The sequence below is a fragment of the Peromyscus californicus genome, unplaced genomic scaffold (genome assembly GCF_007827085.1).
Source record: "Peromyscus californicus insignis strain IS unplaced genomic scaffold, ASM782708v3 Scaffold_15__1_contigs__length_86483966, whole genome shotgun sequence".
NCBI classification, from domain to species: domain Eukaryota; kingdom Metazoa; phylum Chordata; class Mammalia; order Rodentia; family Cricetidae; genus Peromyscus; species Peromyscus californicus.
This window is the reverse complement of record NW_026294447.1, coordinates 55,102,207-55,120,794: the sequence shown is the minus strand read 5'-3', so window position 1 is coordinate 55,120,794 and position 18,588 is coordinate 55,102,207. Positions and strand designations below refer to the sequence as shown.

The 18,588-nt window shown below is 45.8% G+C and overlaps 1 protein-coding gene across 4 annotated transcripts in view; it reads right to left on the bottom strand.

Annotated features, from left to right (window-relative positions):
* Vrk1 (VRK serine/threonine kinase 1) overlaps positions 1-18,588 on the bottom strand; it is a 75,674-nt gene that overhangs the window by 6,334 nt on the left and 50,752 nt on the right. For all 4 annotated transcript variants that reach the window (XM_052738910.1, XM_052738907.1, XM_052738906.1 and 1 more), the window contains exons 10-11: positions 18,361-18,419; positions 14,812-14,990 (exon numbers count right to left, since the gene is read on the bottom strand). In XM_052738910.1, coding sequence (XP_052594870.1) covers positions 14,812-14,990; positions 18,361-18,419 — 238 coding nt within the window. The remainder of the gene's footprint in view (positions 1-14,811; positions 14,991-18,360; positions 18,420-18,588) is intronic.

Below are 18,588 nucleotides of genomic sequence, written 5' to 3'. Positions count from 1 at the left end.
ATATTTTTCATGTAGCCTTCTATGTTAGGTCCAAAGTTAAATGTATAGCAGTCCGAATTCCAATTCAAAGCCTCTCTAAGTTCCCTGAAGTAATTCTGGATCATTTAGGAAAGGATCTGACACGTCCCAGACTCCACACCACGATGTATCAGGACGTCCTCACTTACACTGTCTAGCAATTAAGTTCAACCTCATCTCAGAGTGTTCCTTGCTGCGGGCCATTTTGTGTCCGCTGCAGAAGGTAATATTCACTGACAGCACAGCATTCTTTCTACTGGTAACCACAGGTTCTGCCCTCGATAGCAAAGCCGACCTGTGCAAGCTACCACGTTTCCTGTCCAGTGCTTAGAACCGCTGTAGGTGAGCCACCATCGACCCCACTGTTTTAAGGCATGTATAAGGTGGCTGTTCAAGGTCAGAACTCAAGAGGAAGCTAGTCTGTACCTGACGAAAAGGGCTCACACACACAGAAACAACACGATTAAACCGTAAGGAACTCGCTATGGCATCCACTTAAGAGATTTGTATAAGAAGGTACTGCTTCTCAAACGCAGCCATGAGAATGGTTCTAACTTCACACAGCTGATGAGGGAAGGGGAGAATGCCTTACATCTTTCTTTTCCAAAGTGTTGCTTCATGATTACCATCTAAACCCTGCTGGGCTGAACAGATTGGCTCGATAATTACATACAATAACTGCAGTGGGCAGGTAACCCTCAGCTGGCACGGGCAGCTCCCCTGTGAGAGCTTCCATATGCAAGTGCACTGATGGAGTGCGTTAGGTACGTCTTTCCTGCCGGTTCACAGGCCTGATTAACGGCAGCCAAGACTCCAAGGTTAGTGTGTCAGCAGACTTGTGATGCATTAGGCAGGGATAAACACAGACACTTTTGTTCGTTCAGACCAAAATTAAGGAGGAATATTTCAGCACTGTTCTATATTCCATATAGGACAGAAAGCAGTTTCCAGATTTTAGAGGGTACTTTTTAAATGCTCATTATAAAGGGAGCTAGCCAGTATTTCCTACCGAAGAGCCTAGCATATTCATTCTGTTTTGAAGCTTACTTAATAAAAATGAGCTTTCTTAATCTCCAAACAGGTGAATTACAAAGAATGAAAATCAGACAGCATTCAGCCGAGGAAAGGAACACCTGTGCACCAGGGAAAGTGGTGGGTCACATTCATCCTCACACCAACCAGGGAGCTCCTACCCAACTTTTCTGACAGACAGGGCCCGTGGTCTAAAGATCATCAGTTAGCAAAATAAAATGAAGCCAGCCTAGCTTAACAGTATGTAAGGACAGCACGTGGTTCATATGGCAACACACAAAATCCCAAACAGCAAGCTGCTGGGCTCTCTTCTGAGCATTTCTGTCAGCATCCTTAGGCTTTGGGTGTGCGGGTGTGGGTTCTCTTCGAAATGAAAAGCTTCCCAAGTGGCTGTGCCAATCTCTGATTCTGTAACAGTCTACACCATGTCTCACAGGTACCTTTATTTGCATTTATAAATGAAACCAAGATACTGTATGACACACAGGGGCAACTTACAAAATACACATGGGATACAGTTTGCTTTTAATTCAACATAGAAAAAGGTCTTGAAAAATAGGTCTATTTCAAAGGACATCAGTATATATACTACACATATTTTTAAAGTGTTCAGATATGCTAGGTTAAAATTCAGTTAATTAGCTGCTTCTCACTTCCAATTTAGAAACAGGAAGACAAATCAGCTGGATGTATTGGACTGATAATTTACTAATAGTCTAAACACTGACTGGAGACCAAGAGAGCTATTTCAACAAAAAAGACAACAAAAATCTTCAGAGGCAAAACCACAGACCAATTCTCTGCTCAAGTCAAGCCCTAGAAGACCAAGTCCAAGAGCCTCTAGGAAACACCAGCCAGGCCTGTGGCCATCTCCAAAGAAACAAGTGATGCTCTCAGGGTGCCCTTCCCCTCACTACAGACATAATTTTTATTTTAAAAACAAAGAACGTAACAGCCTAAAATTCCCAGTCACAGATCTCCAGGCACAAATATGCACAAACCAGCTCATCTCAGTTGTCCGAGCCCAGTGAAGTCACCATGCAAATGCACACATTTCAGACTGCTCTACTCTCTAGCAGGAAGCACACAGGATATTAGTTACTAACAGTAACTGGGGAGAGCGATGTGAGGGACAGCAAACATGGTGTGCCACAGGACCTGCAGCTTACAAGACTCAGCTAAGAAGTACTGGATGGAAAAAATGAAGACAGGGACATAAGAAAGCCAAAGAGAATGTACTCCTTGTTTCTCAGCTCAGGGAGACAAGGAGACTAGAACCCAGAGTCCTTACTCCTACTGCGGTCCTCTGGCAGCAGTACGTCTCCTCCTTATGTGAGTTGTGAGTATGGAGTGGCCATTGTTAACCACCGTGCACCTTTCCAAGGAGGAAGGACGCACAGGTCTGTGCTCTTATCAGAGCTACTTTCACATCTGTTTCCTTCCTTCTGCTCTCCCAGGAAAAGGACTCAGTCTTTCCCGTGCCTAACCCTAGCTAAGCTTTAGTACAGCGCAGTACATGGATCTGCACATACAGTAGCTGGTCAACACTGCAACCATGGCAGAGCAGTTCAGTCTTCCCTAGGTCTGCCAAATGCTGGACTATGTGAGTGGAAACAGTTAAGATTCATTTGAAGAAAACATCAGAAAGGATCATCCATAATTAGAAGGAGAAATTAAAACATGGGTAGTAGACTAGGAAATGAATAAATGACACTTTTAAGAAAGACGGATGACTTGAAAACTCATCCAACACCATCAGAATGAAGTAAAATGCTTACTGTTGGGGTGGGGGGCAGTGATGAAGACTGTGGCAAGAGCAAGGAGCACTGTGAAGTCTTCCCAGAGCACCAGCCTCCACCCAAATGAAGACGGCGCCTACTGGGTGGCTGGCACGGTGACTAGCTTCTTCTGAACGTTATAAAAACAACTAAAATAGATTAAAACAGCCTGACATGGTGGCATACACCTTTAGTCCCAATACTCAAAGAGGGTAAAGCAGGCAGATCCCTGTGAGTGAGAGGTCAACCTGGTCTACATAATGAGTTCCAGTCAGTGAGGGCTATATGGTAAAACGGGGGTGGGGGTGGGGGTGGGGGGGTGTTAAGTAGAAAAGTACTGCAGCTTTTATGAAAGTATTAAACACACACATGTTCAGTCTCTACACCTGTCTGCCTTTTCATACACTGTGTATGAAAATCCTTTCCATGTTCTACAAATGAATGCTCCATGTAATCCTATGTACATGGAACTTCATTCTATGAAGGATCCATTCTTAAACAGGTATAACATAAACATGCCTTCACGGTCAACTCCCAATTTTCTAGTTATTTGTCCAAGTTTAGATATTTGTCTAAATTTAAATTTTCCTGACAATTTGAATCTGATCTGGGGATAGGAAGAAGAAATACAATTCAAGTAATTTTGCTAACTATTAACAAGTCTGGGGAGAAGAGTTTATTAAAAACACAGTGTTCGTTCCTAGTTCACATAGCACTGAAGGGTTTACCGTGAGCACCTGAAGGGTACACCAGAAATCACCAGCAACCATTTAACTGCGCAGCAACCACTGATGATGCATTTATCTGTGCTGTACATCACAGAGCAGGCATCCTCTTTACCATCTACCTGTTCATTGTGGAGCATATCTGTGTTCCTTTTGGTTCTCCTCTTGAGGACCCAGAGAAAGCGCTGTTTATAAGCCTCTTGATATTCATTTTATTAGGAAAAAACAGTTAATGACCAAGTGAGCAGAAACACCTAGCCAGAGCCTCTAGGCACACTACCTGCACAAGTTTCCTAGTAAAGCAGCAACTTAGACGTGGAAGGCTTCACGTGCAGATTGGAGGACATGTGTGACCTCTGTAGCAAGGGCTCTCCTGACTAACTTCAACACAAGCAACCCTGAGAGTCACTTCAACTAAAGGTGTTTCTGGGGTCAGTGGCCTGAGCTCTAGAACTGGTGCCTGTATTCCCCACCATGCTGGAGTTAATGTGATGTTCTGTCACTCACGCTCTCCTCCGAGGGCCCCATCACTGTGCCATTAATGTCAAAAACTCAGAATGTTTTAAAGACAATTCACGAGGAAAGGCAAAAATAGGCAGCTAGTTATGCCTTAATTATAATATTTTATGACTAAAATCACTAGGAGATTTTTTAAGTGCCTTGAGCTTCTCTGAGGAAAACTACACTACAGCTTTGTAATGCTGGCTGCATGATCCTAGGCAACTTAGTCTGCTTTTTTGAGACTCCTCTACACACACACACACACACACACACACACACACACACACACACACACACACACACACACACAGACTGACTTTAGTCATTGCGGGACTGGTGGATGTGGATATGCGGCACTGCGGAACTGGTGCTCTCCTCTCCTTCCCCAGCCCATGGACTCTGGAGATGGAGCCTAGGTCATTGGACCTGCAAGGCCAGGAAGGAAGGGACCTTCACCTCAGAGCTGCCAGTCTTGGGTTGTAACACAGTGTCTCACACGACCGCTCCAGTGTCCACACGAAGGTAGGTAGAAGGTAGTTCTGGAGTAGCCAATGGCAGCCTGAAGTTTGAGGGGTTACTTATTAGCAGTGTCAGATCCTCTGCAGACTCCCAAGGAAGAAGACACCCTAAGGCAGATGTGATCCAGGGTCACACTACAGCTGTCCATCTCCATGATGAGCAGTCAAAACCAAACCCTTTCACATGGAGGGAGGAACCACCTCAGGCCTTCTGAGGACAAATTCCTTACACTTTAAATTACTACTAAAACCAAAAGTGCCTGATGTTTTCTGGAATCACAAAACCTCTACTCATTAAACCCTCCAACAGCAAACAGCAAACACAAGAGCCAGGAGTCCTCTGCTTACGTCAACCTATCACCCATATCAATCAACAGCTTCAAAGGAAAATACACCACAAACTCAGTAATGTGCTGTACCTGTTTTTAAAACACATTATAGGACCTCACTTTGTAGTCTTTATTTCATACTAATTACCCTTCTGTCTTTTGTTGTAAATCGACTTTTAGCAAGCCAGGACCATTTAAAATCTACCACACATACATTCATCAAGTAAAATCTAAGCAGACTTCATTATCTAATACCCTAAAACTGAACTGAATTTCAAGGCTGTACCTCAGTTCTAAAGATGGTGGCAAGACATTCAAATGAAAATATCACTGTTTTCTTGAATCAAGAAACCAGAAAAGTTAAACCATAGGTAAAATAGTACTAATACCTGTGAGGGTCACAATCAACCAGGGCCACAGGCCCAACCCAGGGACCATCATACCAAGTGCTGCCCGAGGTCTCTAGTTCTGGTCACGGGAGGAAACGCAACAACAGCTTCACATCATCCCGTATGACTGGGGCAGGCAGGACTCAACCAAGTGTCACCTGTGACCCAACCAAGAGCCCTGGCACTGGGCAGATGGTCATCACTGTGGTGAGAACACAGGGTGGGGAGGTGGGAGAAGGAGAGGCAGAATGGTTCGTGGGTTGGGAAGAGGGGGATCTGGAGAGGTGAGGGTGTTGAGGAACGGGCTGACATGAATGGCCAACTGGCCACAAGAGTCCAGGGAGATGTCTGGGCCTGGGCTATGACCAAGGGCCAGGTCTTGATCCAGGGCCTGTGCTGATGTCTGTTGTTCCTATAGTCACTGAGGGCCATACAGGGGCCTGTGGTCTGGGCCACCATCTGGGGCCATGCTGGTGTCCGAGGGCAGTACTGCCACAGGGGCCAGGCCAATCTGGGTGACCTGCACAGTCACATGGGGCCATAGTGACAATCTGGCCCAGGCTGCTGCTAAGCACTATGTCTGAGTCTGTGGTCTTACCTCCGCCGCCAGGGTCTGTGTTGATGCCCTGGCCCATAATGTCACCAGGGCCCATGGTGTGGATGCTCAGGGTCTGGACTGCAACCTGTGACCATACTGGTGCCCCAGGGCTGTGCTGCTGCTGATGCCACACTGATTTGGGTGGCCAGTGCTGTCAACTGGGGCCATAGTATCACCCAGACCAGGGCTGAGGCCGAGGGCCATGTCTAAGTTGGTGGCCTCCCCCATCCAGGGTCTGTGCTGATGTCTGTGCCTCCTGACACCATCTAAGACCATGCCAATGCTGGAGTTCTAGACTGCCACCTGGGGCTATGCTGGTGTCCAAAGGCCATGCTGCTATGGGAGCTATGCAGGTATGGATATCCTAAGCTGCCAGCTGGGACCATGGTGACATCCCAGCCCGGGCTGTTGCCTAGAACCACGTCTGGGTCTGTGGTCCTACCACAGCCAGGACTGATGTCCATGGACCATAGGTCTGGGCTGCAACCTGTGCCCATGAGGGCATCTAAGGGCCATGCTGCCACCAGGGACATCCTGATCTGAGTGGCCTGCGCTGTCACCCAGGACCAGGTGTCATCCAGGCCAGGGCTGCTGCAGAGGGTCATGTCTGGGTCCATGGCCCTATAGAGCCAGGGTCTGAATTGATGTGGGGCTCCTGTTTCACTGAGGGCCATTCAGATGACCGGGGTCTGGTCAGCCACCTTGGACCATGTCGTGTCCGAGGACCATGCTGCACCCAGGGCCATGCTTATCTGAGTGTCCAGTGATGCCACCCGGAGCCATGGAGACGTCTGGGCCTGGGCTGCTGCCTAGGACCATGTCTGGGTCCATGGCCCTGTGGAGGCTGGGGTCTGGGGCAATGTCTGTATGACTCTAGTTGCCACCAAGGGCTCTGCAGATGCCCAGGGTCTGGCCAGCCACCAGGGACCATGTTGATGCCCAGGGGCCATGCTGCTGTCAGAGTGTGCTAATCTGAGGGGTCTGTGCTGCCATTGGGGTCTTGGAGGTGTCTGGGCCCAACCTGCTGCAGCTGGGGTCTGCAGAGATGTCCATGGCCTGTGTTAGCACAGGGGTCATTAGAAGCTGTGTTGAGTTGGCCCCATCCTTCACTGGCCCTGGGATGGCTGGTACTGCCCCTCACTGGATACTGCAGCAGACAAGCTGGCCCTACTCCTGAGGAGAGAGCTCGCCCCTGCACTTGAGAAGGATAGCCCCACACCTCACCATAGGTGTGCACCTCACCTGGGAAGCACACTAGAGCTGATCCTGTGGTTGGGGACAAAGACACAAGTGAGCCAACCCTGAGGGCATGAGAGCAGGTGAGCTGACCCCATCCCACCTCGTCTGCCATGTAGTGGCATGGGTGAGGGAAAGAAGCCCTCCCTCCTCCACCCCTTGCTACCTATGGCAGGAGAGAGAGCTGGCCCTGGGTGAGAGAATTAGCCCTGCGCTACACCATCAACAGCATACAGGAGAACGGACCCTGCACCCCACCTGGGGACCACACTAGAGCTAAGCCTGTTGTCGGAGTCAGGTGAGCCATCCCTGACGACGTGAGAGCAGAAGAGCTGACCCCACCCCACCTCTCATATGCCCCCATCAGCAATCAGGAAAGAGCCCTGTATCTTGCCTGAGCAAAACAGCAGAGCTGGCCCTGATGATATGAATGAGAAGGACCTGGACCTGAGAGCAGGAGAATTGGCCCTGCACCTTACTGTAGGCTTCACTGGGTGAGCTAGCCTAGGCAGTGCTGGAGAGCTCATCTGGGTAGTAATGATGACAGCAAGCTGGCAAGCTGACCTAGCCAGCTACCACCCAGACCCAGACCCAGGGCTATGAACTGGTCCACCCCAACATCCACCTCATCTATGAACCGTTGGAGCATGTGAAGGGGACACACCTACAGATCCAAAACAGCAGTCTCCATGACACAGGACGACAACAGGATATCCAAGAGGAGCCCCAGTGAGAGCCCACTATCAGTGGTGTAGCAGAAACCAGAGCAAGACCAACGAACACTTGCAAGTAAAGAAGAACAGACTAAAGGGTAAACTGTGTGTCTCAATAGGCCACACTACAGCTTCCACAACATCACGATGATGATGATTCTTTTGGTTTGGTTTTCTGGTTTTTCTTTTAAATTTGGTTTTGTTTTGTGCTTTTGGGGGGGTGTTGTAAGGGCAGAAGGCAGATGTGAGGGGACAGGGAGATAAGTATGATCAGAATGTATGATGTGAAATCCACAAAAAATCAATGAAAGTAAAAACAAAAAAACAAACACTAGCACTCCAGCTCTTATCCACTGCTTGAATGTGTTGGCCACAGCTCTGAGCACCCATGCTTCTCTTTTATCACCTTGTGTGGAGCTTATAAGCAAGAAAGAATGCAATATTATTACCACAGAGTTTTTAAATTCATCCCTTATTAAAAATGCAATGGCATGCATGCTTGGCATTCTCTAAAACTTGATTATGATTAGAGAAAACTCAATCACCTAACCTTGGGGGCATCTTATAAGACGCCTGTTGTTGCTTCAAGAGATCAATTCTTTCAAGAGCTCACTGATACTGTACCAAATAGTCTCCTGGATCTCACAGCCAGATGCACATGTACACAAAGATCAAAACAGGGCAGGTAGGCACCACTGCCATACATAAAAACTGGTTGTGGAGCTGAAAAATCTACTTAAATGCCCACTATCAGATATGCCTATCTACAAAGAGGTATTGTCTAAAAGGTCTTAGAATTCATATTTGATTTGTGGCTGCTCTCAACTGCATTTGTGTGACCGAAGCATCTAAAGAGCCTTTGAGCATTCCTGAGGCCTGAATCCCATCCCCATAGTTTAGCCCTGCTTTAACTGATGTGAGTAGTATAGTCCAGGAGTGCAAAGAGTCAGAGCTTCCAGGTGATCAACATGCAGACCAGGACAGTCTTACAAAACCTGCAGGAATGGCCTGAAGTATTTGTATTAAAGGGACCTCCAGACTAGACAGAGGAAATGGAGAAGCAAGGAGTCCTGACACCAGAAATTCCCATATGGCCACCAATCTCTCTCATTCTCTCATATCACCAGCAGTAGACACTGTAAGAAAAACATTCAACAGGTAAATGGGCAACTGGGGTGATGAACAAAATCTAAGGAAAGTTACAGAACCAAAAGAGGACACTAAGCCTAAACAGCACACAGAGTATCTATGCTCAGAGTCATTAAAAACAGCAATTCCTATCCATAAAGAGACCTAAGAGGTTGTCCCACAGTAAACAGTCAGTCATGGATGGGAGAGAGGCTCCTGGGGCCTCACCCATCCCTGCTGATCTACTGGCTGCCAACAAATTCTGGGAGAAGGGGAGTCATTGTCCTCCACTGTATTCCAACTGTGACCCCTCCAGGCTCCAACAAGAGCTCTAAAACCTATGGTCACACAGACCGCCCTAGTTACTCAGTGGGTCACAAAGTAGATGACAGGAATGTGAGAGAGATTTATCTGAAGGAAGAAAGAAGACGGGACAGGTGGGATGAGAGGTCAACATGCATTCTGTACATATGTTCAAGTGTTAAAGAAGAAATTTAATTAATGAAAAGGATAAAGAGACACAAAGAAAATCATTAATTCCCCTAAAACATGACTGAAGTTGAATAAATAAGGTGAGTGAGCTAGAAGTGCACAGGTCGGCTTCATGAATGAAGAAAATGTACAAGAGTCAGACGTGCAGAAGGAAAGCTAGAGTCCTGCTCTCCCAGATACCAGCAATGATCCTGGGGGATTGGGGGAGGAAGGAAGTACCTGCATGCTTACAAAGATTCATTTCTCAAGTTCCAAGATGAGTGTTACATCTTTACACAAGGGTTCACCAAGTACCAAGCATATATGAGGTTTAAACTAACACACACACACACACACACACACACACACACACACACACACACACACAAATATTCTGTGGTGAAAAGCAGGAAGATGGAGTAGAATGAAAAAGCAAGGGGCCTCAAATGTAGGGGGAAAAACAGAAATCTAGCAACAAACAGAATTAACCAAACTGGAAGCTGAGGGCTAACACAGCAGTGTCTTTGGCCAAATTACTCTTTCAGTAGAACAAATAGCACCATTTTTGGAAACTGTGGATTCATAAAGTTTACCATTTATAACTCTCTTCAATCTCTCAAAAAAAAAAAAAGAAAAAAGAAAGAAACAAAACAAAACAAAACCTTACTTGAGCACATACTCTAAAAAAATGAATCCAAGAGAAAGGACAAAGTAGCAATAAAAAACAGTAACAGAAATACAAAACTCAAGAACTCCACAGCACCAAGGACACAGGGCACACAGAGAACCAACAGGAGACATAGGCTGGAGGAGGGAGACCTTCCTCTTATGGGGGAATGGATACAGATTCTAATTAAGTCTAAACATTCACACACAAACAAGTTAAAATGTGTTAGAAAAGAAGAGTGGGGATATTTAGGAGACAAGAATTCACAGCTTCTTCCTGACTAAAACCTGAAGAAGTGAGCCCCAAACAACCACTTAGAAGCAGCGTGCATCAAGGATACACAAGGCAGCACTTCCCACACAGCCGCTGAGAGCAATGACCAAGACAACCAAGGCACATCCAGGAAGTGAGGTGTGGTCCTAGTCACCTCGGACCCACACTGGGGAACACCTTTCTAAAACGGTCACCAGTAATCCCAACCAGAAAGTGTAGCCAAGGTGTGGTGGCACTCAAAGGCAGAGGCACTCGAGGCAGAGGCAGGCAGATCTCCAAGTTCGAGGCCAGCCTGGTCTACAGAGTGAATTCCAGGACAGCCTGGGCTACACAGAGAAACTCTGTCTCGAAAAACCAAAATGGAAAAAAATAAAAGTGCTGGCTAGGTGGGGAAAATGGGGGTGGAGTGGGGGGGGGCTGTGCATTTAAAACCCCTTTGAAAAGGAGACACACCCTCTACGGTGTCCCACCAGAGCAAGGCCTGACGGCAGAAAAATCAAAATCACCAGAACAGATGTCAAAAGAGAACATAAGAGACACACAGAGCACAAGCCAGAGACCAGGAGTCTAGTTGTCATGGTAGATTTACCAAGACCCAAGCAAGGACTCAAGGGCTCCACCCCTTTAACTAGGGAGAGAACTGAGGCACCAAGGGAGGAAGAACAGGTCACAGGCCTGATGGCCACAGAGTCTCCAAGAGGTAAAGTGTTAACAATACTGAGCTCAAATAACAAACTATGAGGAAAAGAAAAAAAAGCTTTGTAAGATGTAAAAGTCAGATTCACAGACACAATAATCCAGCAAATCCAGGGAGAGCTTTTTCCACTCAATATAAATGCAAAGAGAAAAGTCACACCAGCAAGTTAAACACCAAAGACAAAAGGAGAAAATAAAAGAGGCTGAAGAGATGGTTCAGTGGTTAAGAACACATACAAACATTTATAAATCTATTCAAAGCTTAAAAGGAGATTTTTAAAGCTGATGGAAAGTTTTTACAAATTTATTTTTATTAGGTTTGTTAACACACACACACACACACACACACACACACGCAGGTGCCCACAGAGGCTGGAGGCCCTGCATGCTCCTGGAGCTGGAGTTATGGACATTTATGAGCTATCAAGCACAAGTTCTGGGAACAAAATTGGGCCTCTGCTCAAGCAGGTGCTCTTAACCACTAAGTCATCTCTCTAACCCCAATGACAGTGTTTTTAAAAGCAAAAGCAATTGGTTATGGTAGTGCATGCTTATAATCTCAGGATGTAGGGGGCTGAGGCAGGAAGAGCCAGAGTTTGAACCCAACCTGGGCTATATAAGAAGAATGAAAACAAAAGAGGGAAATGGAGGAGAGAGAAAGGAAAAAGAAACTGTCCAGCTAGACAAATAGAACAATCACCATCACAGTATTTACGTATTAGAAACAGCAAAATCCAGAAGACAACTGAATGGGACGAAGGGAAAGTTTGAGATTATTATAGACAACAAAAGACACAAAGAAACAATTAAACCACTGAAACAAATTATAAATGGAAGATGTGTATGGTCTCCACAACAGAAAACCATAAAGGGTACGTGGAGGGGAACCAGTGAGCTAGCTGGCTTGAGGGTAAAGGCACTTGCCACCAAACCTGATAATCTGTGTCCAATTCCCAGAACATGATGGAAACAGTGAACAAAACTGCCCCACAAACTGCCCTCTTAATTTGCACAGGGTGCGCACACATGTACACACATTTATCCATTTATGCACTGTGTGTGTGTGTGTGTGTGTGTGTGTGTGTGTGTGTGTGGACACAACTGAGGCAGGGTGAAAGAACACCTAAGGGAAGCCCCATTCATGGAAGAGAATGCTGTAAAGACAGCCATTCTTCCAAAACTGACCCAACACATCCATGCAATCTTAATCAAAACCTCACAATTATTCTGTGGAAATAATCTAACTCTAACACTTACATTCAAGTGAAAAGGGCCCCAATCAGCAGTCAGTTCTAAAGAGTGATGTTAAAGAACCCTCATTCTCAGATGTAATCGTGAAGCCAGCATTAGCAAGAGAACTAGGCAGGCACTCACTGGACAGCAGGCGTCCAGAACAGACAAGCCATGGTGGCCTGAGAGCCACTGCAACACTGCGGGGACACAAGTCTTTTCAGTAAGTGCAGATCAACGTGCAGTCCACTAGGGGAGACACCATCTGCAATTATAACACTTGATAGGCTGAGGCAGGGGACTCCAAGATTAAAGCCAAACTGGACCACAGAGTGAGCTCAGGCCAGTCGGAGCAGTTAGTGAAAGCCTCTATGGACAATCAACAGTGATGAGGGACCTGGGGATACAGCTCAGTAGGAGTATGTACATAACGTACATGAAACCCTAGGTCCACTCTCCAGGGAAGGGTGGCAGGGGCCGGGTGACAAAGCAAACCAAACTCCCCTGGTCTGCTCCACTTCACTTTACAAACCACAAGATGAAACCTAGCCAAACTAAGAACTTACTTCAGTTGTCTAACTACCGAGCAGCTTCATCATCTTGCCACAGGCCAATCTTAGTGTTTCATAATTTCCTTTTACTACAAAGAATAGCCATGTGTCAGTGAGTATAGGAAAGTCCCCAAGCAGATGAAACAAAGTTCCCAACAGTTCAATATTCAGACGTCCTCTTTCCTGCCTTCAGTGAAGCTTTCAACATGAAAGTTATGCAACAGGAAGTCTCCAGCCTTAAGAACCATGTGGACACAAGAAAACTGTAAGGTCAGTTACTCTCTGCAGCTAATTAACCCACTCAGCCATGAAGTCGGCTGCCTAAGACACCAAGCTTCCTCCACCAAGGAGGTTTAAACCACAGGAATCTTCAAAGGAAGAAGGTGTTGCACAGGGTACCCCCTCACTGCAGAGGATCACTTTCAATCAGCAAAACTTAGAGAGAAGCTAGCTTTAAACACTACTGCAAAGAACTCAGTGAGCAGAAAGACGCATGTAACCTAGGGCACTATCGGGCCTCCACTCAAGCCTCATTTCCAACCTGGACCTGGCAGTGAAGACAAATACAGACACAAAGAAGAGCAGATGCAGTTAAGGCAGACCTTGTGAAAGGAAGATATACATCTGCAGATGGACGGTGTGAGTCCAGGCTCTACAGAAAAACTATCCAAAGAGCAGTGCTTTCCAAAGAAAGTAAATCCATCATCCACCTTTAAAACATCCACCTTCTCTGTCGGTTAGAGATGAAGAAGAAATTCTCCATGGGTAGCTTCTGGCTTTCAAGGGGAAAATTTGGTTTTCATACCTTTTTCTCATGATTTGGATATGAGAGCCGAAGAAATCTAGTGGACTTTATAGTTACCAGCTAAACTAAGTGTTTACTTCAGTTATATGACTACAAAGAGCTTCACAACCATAGAGCTGTAAGAGAGTGTCAGCATGTGTCTTTCTGCTCACAGATTTCTTTGCATTAGTATTTAAAGCTAGCTTCCACAGTAGTTTTCTCTAGACTTTGCTAATTGAAAAGTGAGCATCTGCACTAAGGGAGGACTGAGCAACCTCCCTGCTTCCTTTGCAGATTCCCACGGTTTGGAACTACTTGGAGGAGGAAGCACAGTTTGGCTAGTGAGAAACATTGTTCTAAACCATTTCTCTCCAATGCTCATTAAATTTCAGACACTGAAGCTAGGCATGGTGACTCATGCCTTTAATTCCAGCACTTGGGAGGCAGAGGCAGGAAGATTTCTGAGTTCAAGGTCAGCCTGGTCTACACGGTGAGTTCTAGGACAACCAGGGTTACACAGAGAAACCTTGTCTCAAAAAGCCAAAAAGAAGTGTTTAATCGATTTCAGACATTAAAACAGCAAGTTCCTCAACAGTTATCAAGCGTAACTAGTAGATAACTAACAATGCATAGCTATAAAATCTAACCCTAAAGGCATCAGCAGCTCCTTACCCATGTACAGTACTTCCACCAAACTGGCCATGACTTCTTCGTTTTTCTCCGCTAACAACTGAGTTCCTTAAGTGCAGATAAACCTAACACTCCTTTAAAGATCCTGTTCATGTATGGTGACATGCCAAGCCAAGCCATATGCCAACTTTCAAACAGAAAATTTTTCACCATATCCATAAAAAAAGAGAAACTGAAGCAAGACTAAAGGTGACTCAGCAAAAAAGAACTCCTAAATTCAAACTCCGGTGCCCCATCCACACCTGATCTCCGATCACAAGTGAGGTCCTTTCAGACATTCAGACTTGCTCCTGGACGTGAGAACTCCAAATACCCCTGCTCCTAGTCCTCTACATGCTCTACTGTCGGTCTGCCCTCCACGTGCAATAAATCCTTAACCACCAACCACCCATACTTTCTTGCTGAGCTAAGGCTTCACCTGCCTACAGTGCCTGTTAAGTTGAATCAAAAGAAGCCTAAAGGGTCATTCCACACCCAGATTCACCTTTGAGGCTGGTTTTGTCTTCACACCTCCGTTCTCCACAGCACTAAAATCCAGTTTGCCATCATCTTTACTTCCTATAGCTTTTAGTCCTTGTGAAAGAATGTCACGTAAATTTTGATAAAGAGGTTTTTCAGTGTAGTCCAGTAATTTCACAGTTTCCATGTACTTAGCAATTTCACCTAAAACAATAACACAATCATTTTATTACTTTTAGTCACAAACACATTATGTCTATCTCATTCCTAAGAAAACAGTCCATGGTCAATGTAAAATTACAATACGAGTGGGCAACATATTAAAATAGAAACTTGTTCTCAATCAGAGCTCGATGCAAAGTATGCTTTTATTATCAGGTAAGTAAAACAACATACTTTGAGATACAATGTAAAAGACATTTCTGCAACCATAAGAGACAACAGAGAACATATTCAAACACACATAAAATGCAAATATAAGAGGAATTCAGAAAGTAGTTTGTCCTGAGCTGCACTGACCCTAGAAGCCATCAGTCCTGCAACAGAAAGCTGCAAGCTATGAGGTGAGAAAGAGAACCCAGAGAGCAGATTCGAGAAGCAGCAAGACAGGTCCAGAGAGGCCAAGGCCTCCTGGCCACTGAGGCAGTGCCCTGCATGAGAAGAAACCTCCCCTGGCAGGATCGGGCCCTCACAAAGGGCGTCCACTGCTTCTTTAGCCTCAGGTCCTTGATTACGCAACCATCACCACAAACCCCTACTCCCGACCAAGCCCCAAACTCTTCCCCATGAATCTCCCTGGTCTGTCACTGGAAATTCTACCCTCGAAGCTCAAGCCAACATCTCTTCAGTCTTTCCTCTATTCCACATTAACACATGATGCTCTTTACCACAGCAGTATCCATCCACAGATGCATACATAACCACTAGTTTAACTATTTAAGTGCCACTGTATGCCAGGCTCTAGTCTGGACAGTTGAGATACAGCAGGGTCTCAAATCTCCACTATCTTAACCAGAAAAAAAGGAATCCGAAACCCCCAAGGCAGTATGATCAAAACACACTGTATAAAGACACGAAGCATCCAAAAATTAATAAAAAGGTATTTTTAAAAACTCCTGAAACAAACATCAGTGTGTCTGGCAAAACAACAGGAAACTTTTGTTTTAGAGGAAAGAGTGGACTCCACCATTACCACCGTCTATACAGAAGAGAACAGCTAAGTGGCTGTAGCTGGTGTCGAAAGGCATCAGAGTGTCTTCAGGAGCAACAGCACGACTGTGCTTGCACCAAGGTCTAGGACAAAATGTTCTTGGTATGCAAACTTGTAACCCTAGCTTTCAGGATGCTGAGACAGGAGGGGCCCAAGTTCAAGGCCAGCCAGGACTACACAGAGAAACCAAGTAGTGGCACAAAGGGATGGAAGCAGAGGGAAAGGAAACAACAAAATTCCTGCAGAGTCTGCAAAGCTGCTAAAACTAATAGGTAGATAGAACACGGTACAGAACACGGGGTAAAAAGACATAAAAATCTGCCCTATTTTTATATACTGTTAAAACCTGGAAATCAAATGTTCCAACCGGAATACTTAACATAGAAGAAAAAGGCAGCAGTTACCCAATGTGACTGTGATAACAGCAAGATTTCTGCAGAGACCAAAATACAACCGGAATTTCAGGAGGGATTTAATGAAGAGCTGCCACCGTGGGTCCGAAGACGCGGGATTACAAAGGTCTCCAAATCAAACTAGAATCAGTGCAACCTCAACGACCAGCAAACATGAGGGGCCGTGTATGTGGGACTGCAGTGATGCTAACACTTCAACAGAGGTGCAGTCAGAACCAATTGTCAAGGGGCTGGAGAGATGGCTCAGCAGTTAAGAGCACCGGCTGCTCTTCCAAGAATGTGGGTTCCATTCCCAACACCCACATGGTGACTCACAACCATCTCTAACTCCAGTTCCAGGAGATCTGATGCCCTCTACTGGCTTCTGCAGGCACTAGGCATGCATGTGGTATTTAGACAGGAAAACGCAAACACACACATTTGTTTTTTTTTTTTCCTTTTTTCAAGACAGGGTTTCTCTTTGTATCCCTAGCTGTCCTGGAACTCACTCATTTTAGACCAGGCTGGCCTCGAACTCAGAGATCCGCCTGCCCCTGCCTCCCAAGTGCTGGGATTAAAAGTGTGTGCCACTACGCCCGTTGAAAAAAATTCTTTAATTTAAAAAAAAAAAAGAAGTCAGGTTTAAAAAAAAAAAACTTGAGTACTCAAACCACCAGATACTGCCAGCCAGCAAGATCGAAGAAAAAGTTGCAATGTCAGAGACAGTACGGATCAGGAGTAGACAAAAAGAACAATTTGAAGAACAGAGTCCACAGAGTTCTGACAAAGAAAACACCAAAAGATAAAGCAAGTCTTGAAGATGGGCTGCTAGGTCAACTGAATGTGACACATACAGTCGAACTGAACTGCAGGCAGTCTGGATGGGAAATCAGCCATGTGCAGTGGACAAGATCTAGAAATGCAGTAAAACACATAAATAATGGAATGTAGATGTCACAGAGCACCACAGACATACACACACCAGAAGTCTTAGTGAACTCAGCCCAGGACTGGGGACAGAAATGGATGATAACAGAACAGCACACTGCCAGGTACTCCCCAATCCTACCCTCAGCGGTCTTCCCTCAACCAGGAACTAGAGGCAGTTCGTGGCTCTAGAGGAGTGGTTCTCAACCTGTGGGTCATGACCCCTGGGGAGTGTCAAACAACCCTTTCATAGGGATCACCTATTTATATTACAATTCATTTCAGTAGCAAAATTAGAGTTATGGAGTAGCAACGAAAATAACTTTATGGTTGAGGGTCATCACAACGTGAGGAACTGTATCAAAGGGTCACAGCATTAGGAAGGGTGAGAACCACTGTTCTAGAAAATAAGGTCATTGGTATCCTTTCTATTTCAAGCTGTAGACTCTTGATCAAAGTAAACACCCATGACCTCATGATGACCAAAAGGGACACAATTCTCCCACCCTCTAGCACAGTCTCCCACCCTCCACACAGCTACTTCTTCACCTCCCCTACAAATGCTACAGTGCCCCCTCTACAAGGCTGTCCTTGGCCACCCTGCTCCAAATGTAAACTCTTCCCTGCTCTCTGTGCCATCTCTACATTCCCAATTCCACTTCCTGTTTTCTTCTTCTCCAGAGGACTAACATCACAGTGTGCTAACAAAAATCACAGTTATGTACTCATCCACAGCTCCCAGCGTTGAGGGCCAGCATTCTAAGGGCGGGGTAAGGTGCAGCCCACACCAACAGCAGTCTCTGGCACCTAATAAACCTCCAGAAACACCGGCTAAGAAAACAAAACATGTCTCCCTGCTGAAAGCAAAGGGCAACTGTGTGAGGCTCCAAGGCTCACCGACCAGCTCACTGTGCAGAGACTGCTTTTGGGAAATGGGTGTACCTCCAACAATGGTAAACCCTAAAATTCGCAGGCTCACAAGTTGTGGGCTTGTTCTTCCCAGAAAAACAAAAGCTCTATGATGGTCTATGGAAGCCTTCCCTACCTGGCTTGTTTTTCTCAGGAAAGCACTTCTCCATCAAAGCTGCAACATTGTCCCTGTATCTGTGGAGGAAGGAAGGAGTCCTTGGTTACAAGTGCAGTTCCCAAGCTCAGCTCCTAAGAGGACAGACAGCAGGCAGGGCTTCTAAGGAAACAGCCAAGTTCAAAGAGCCTTCTGTCTAACCTTCGTCTCTAACTTAAACGTCACTGAGCCAGGTGCGGTGACTGCGAC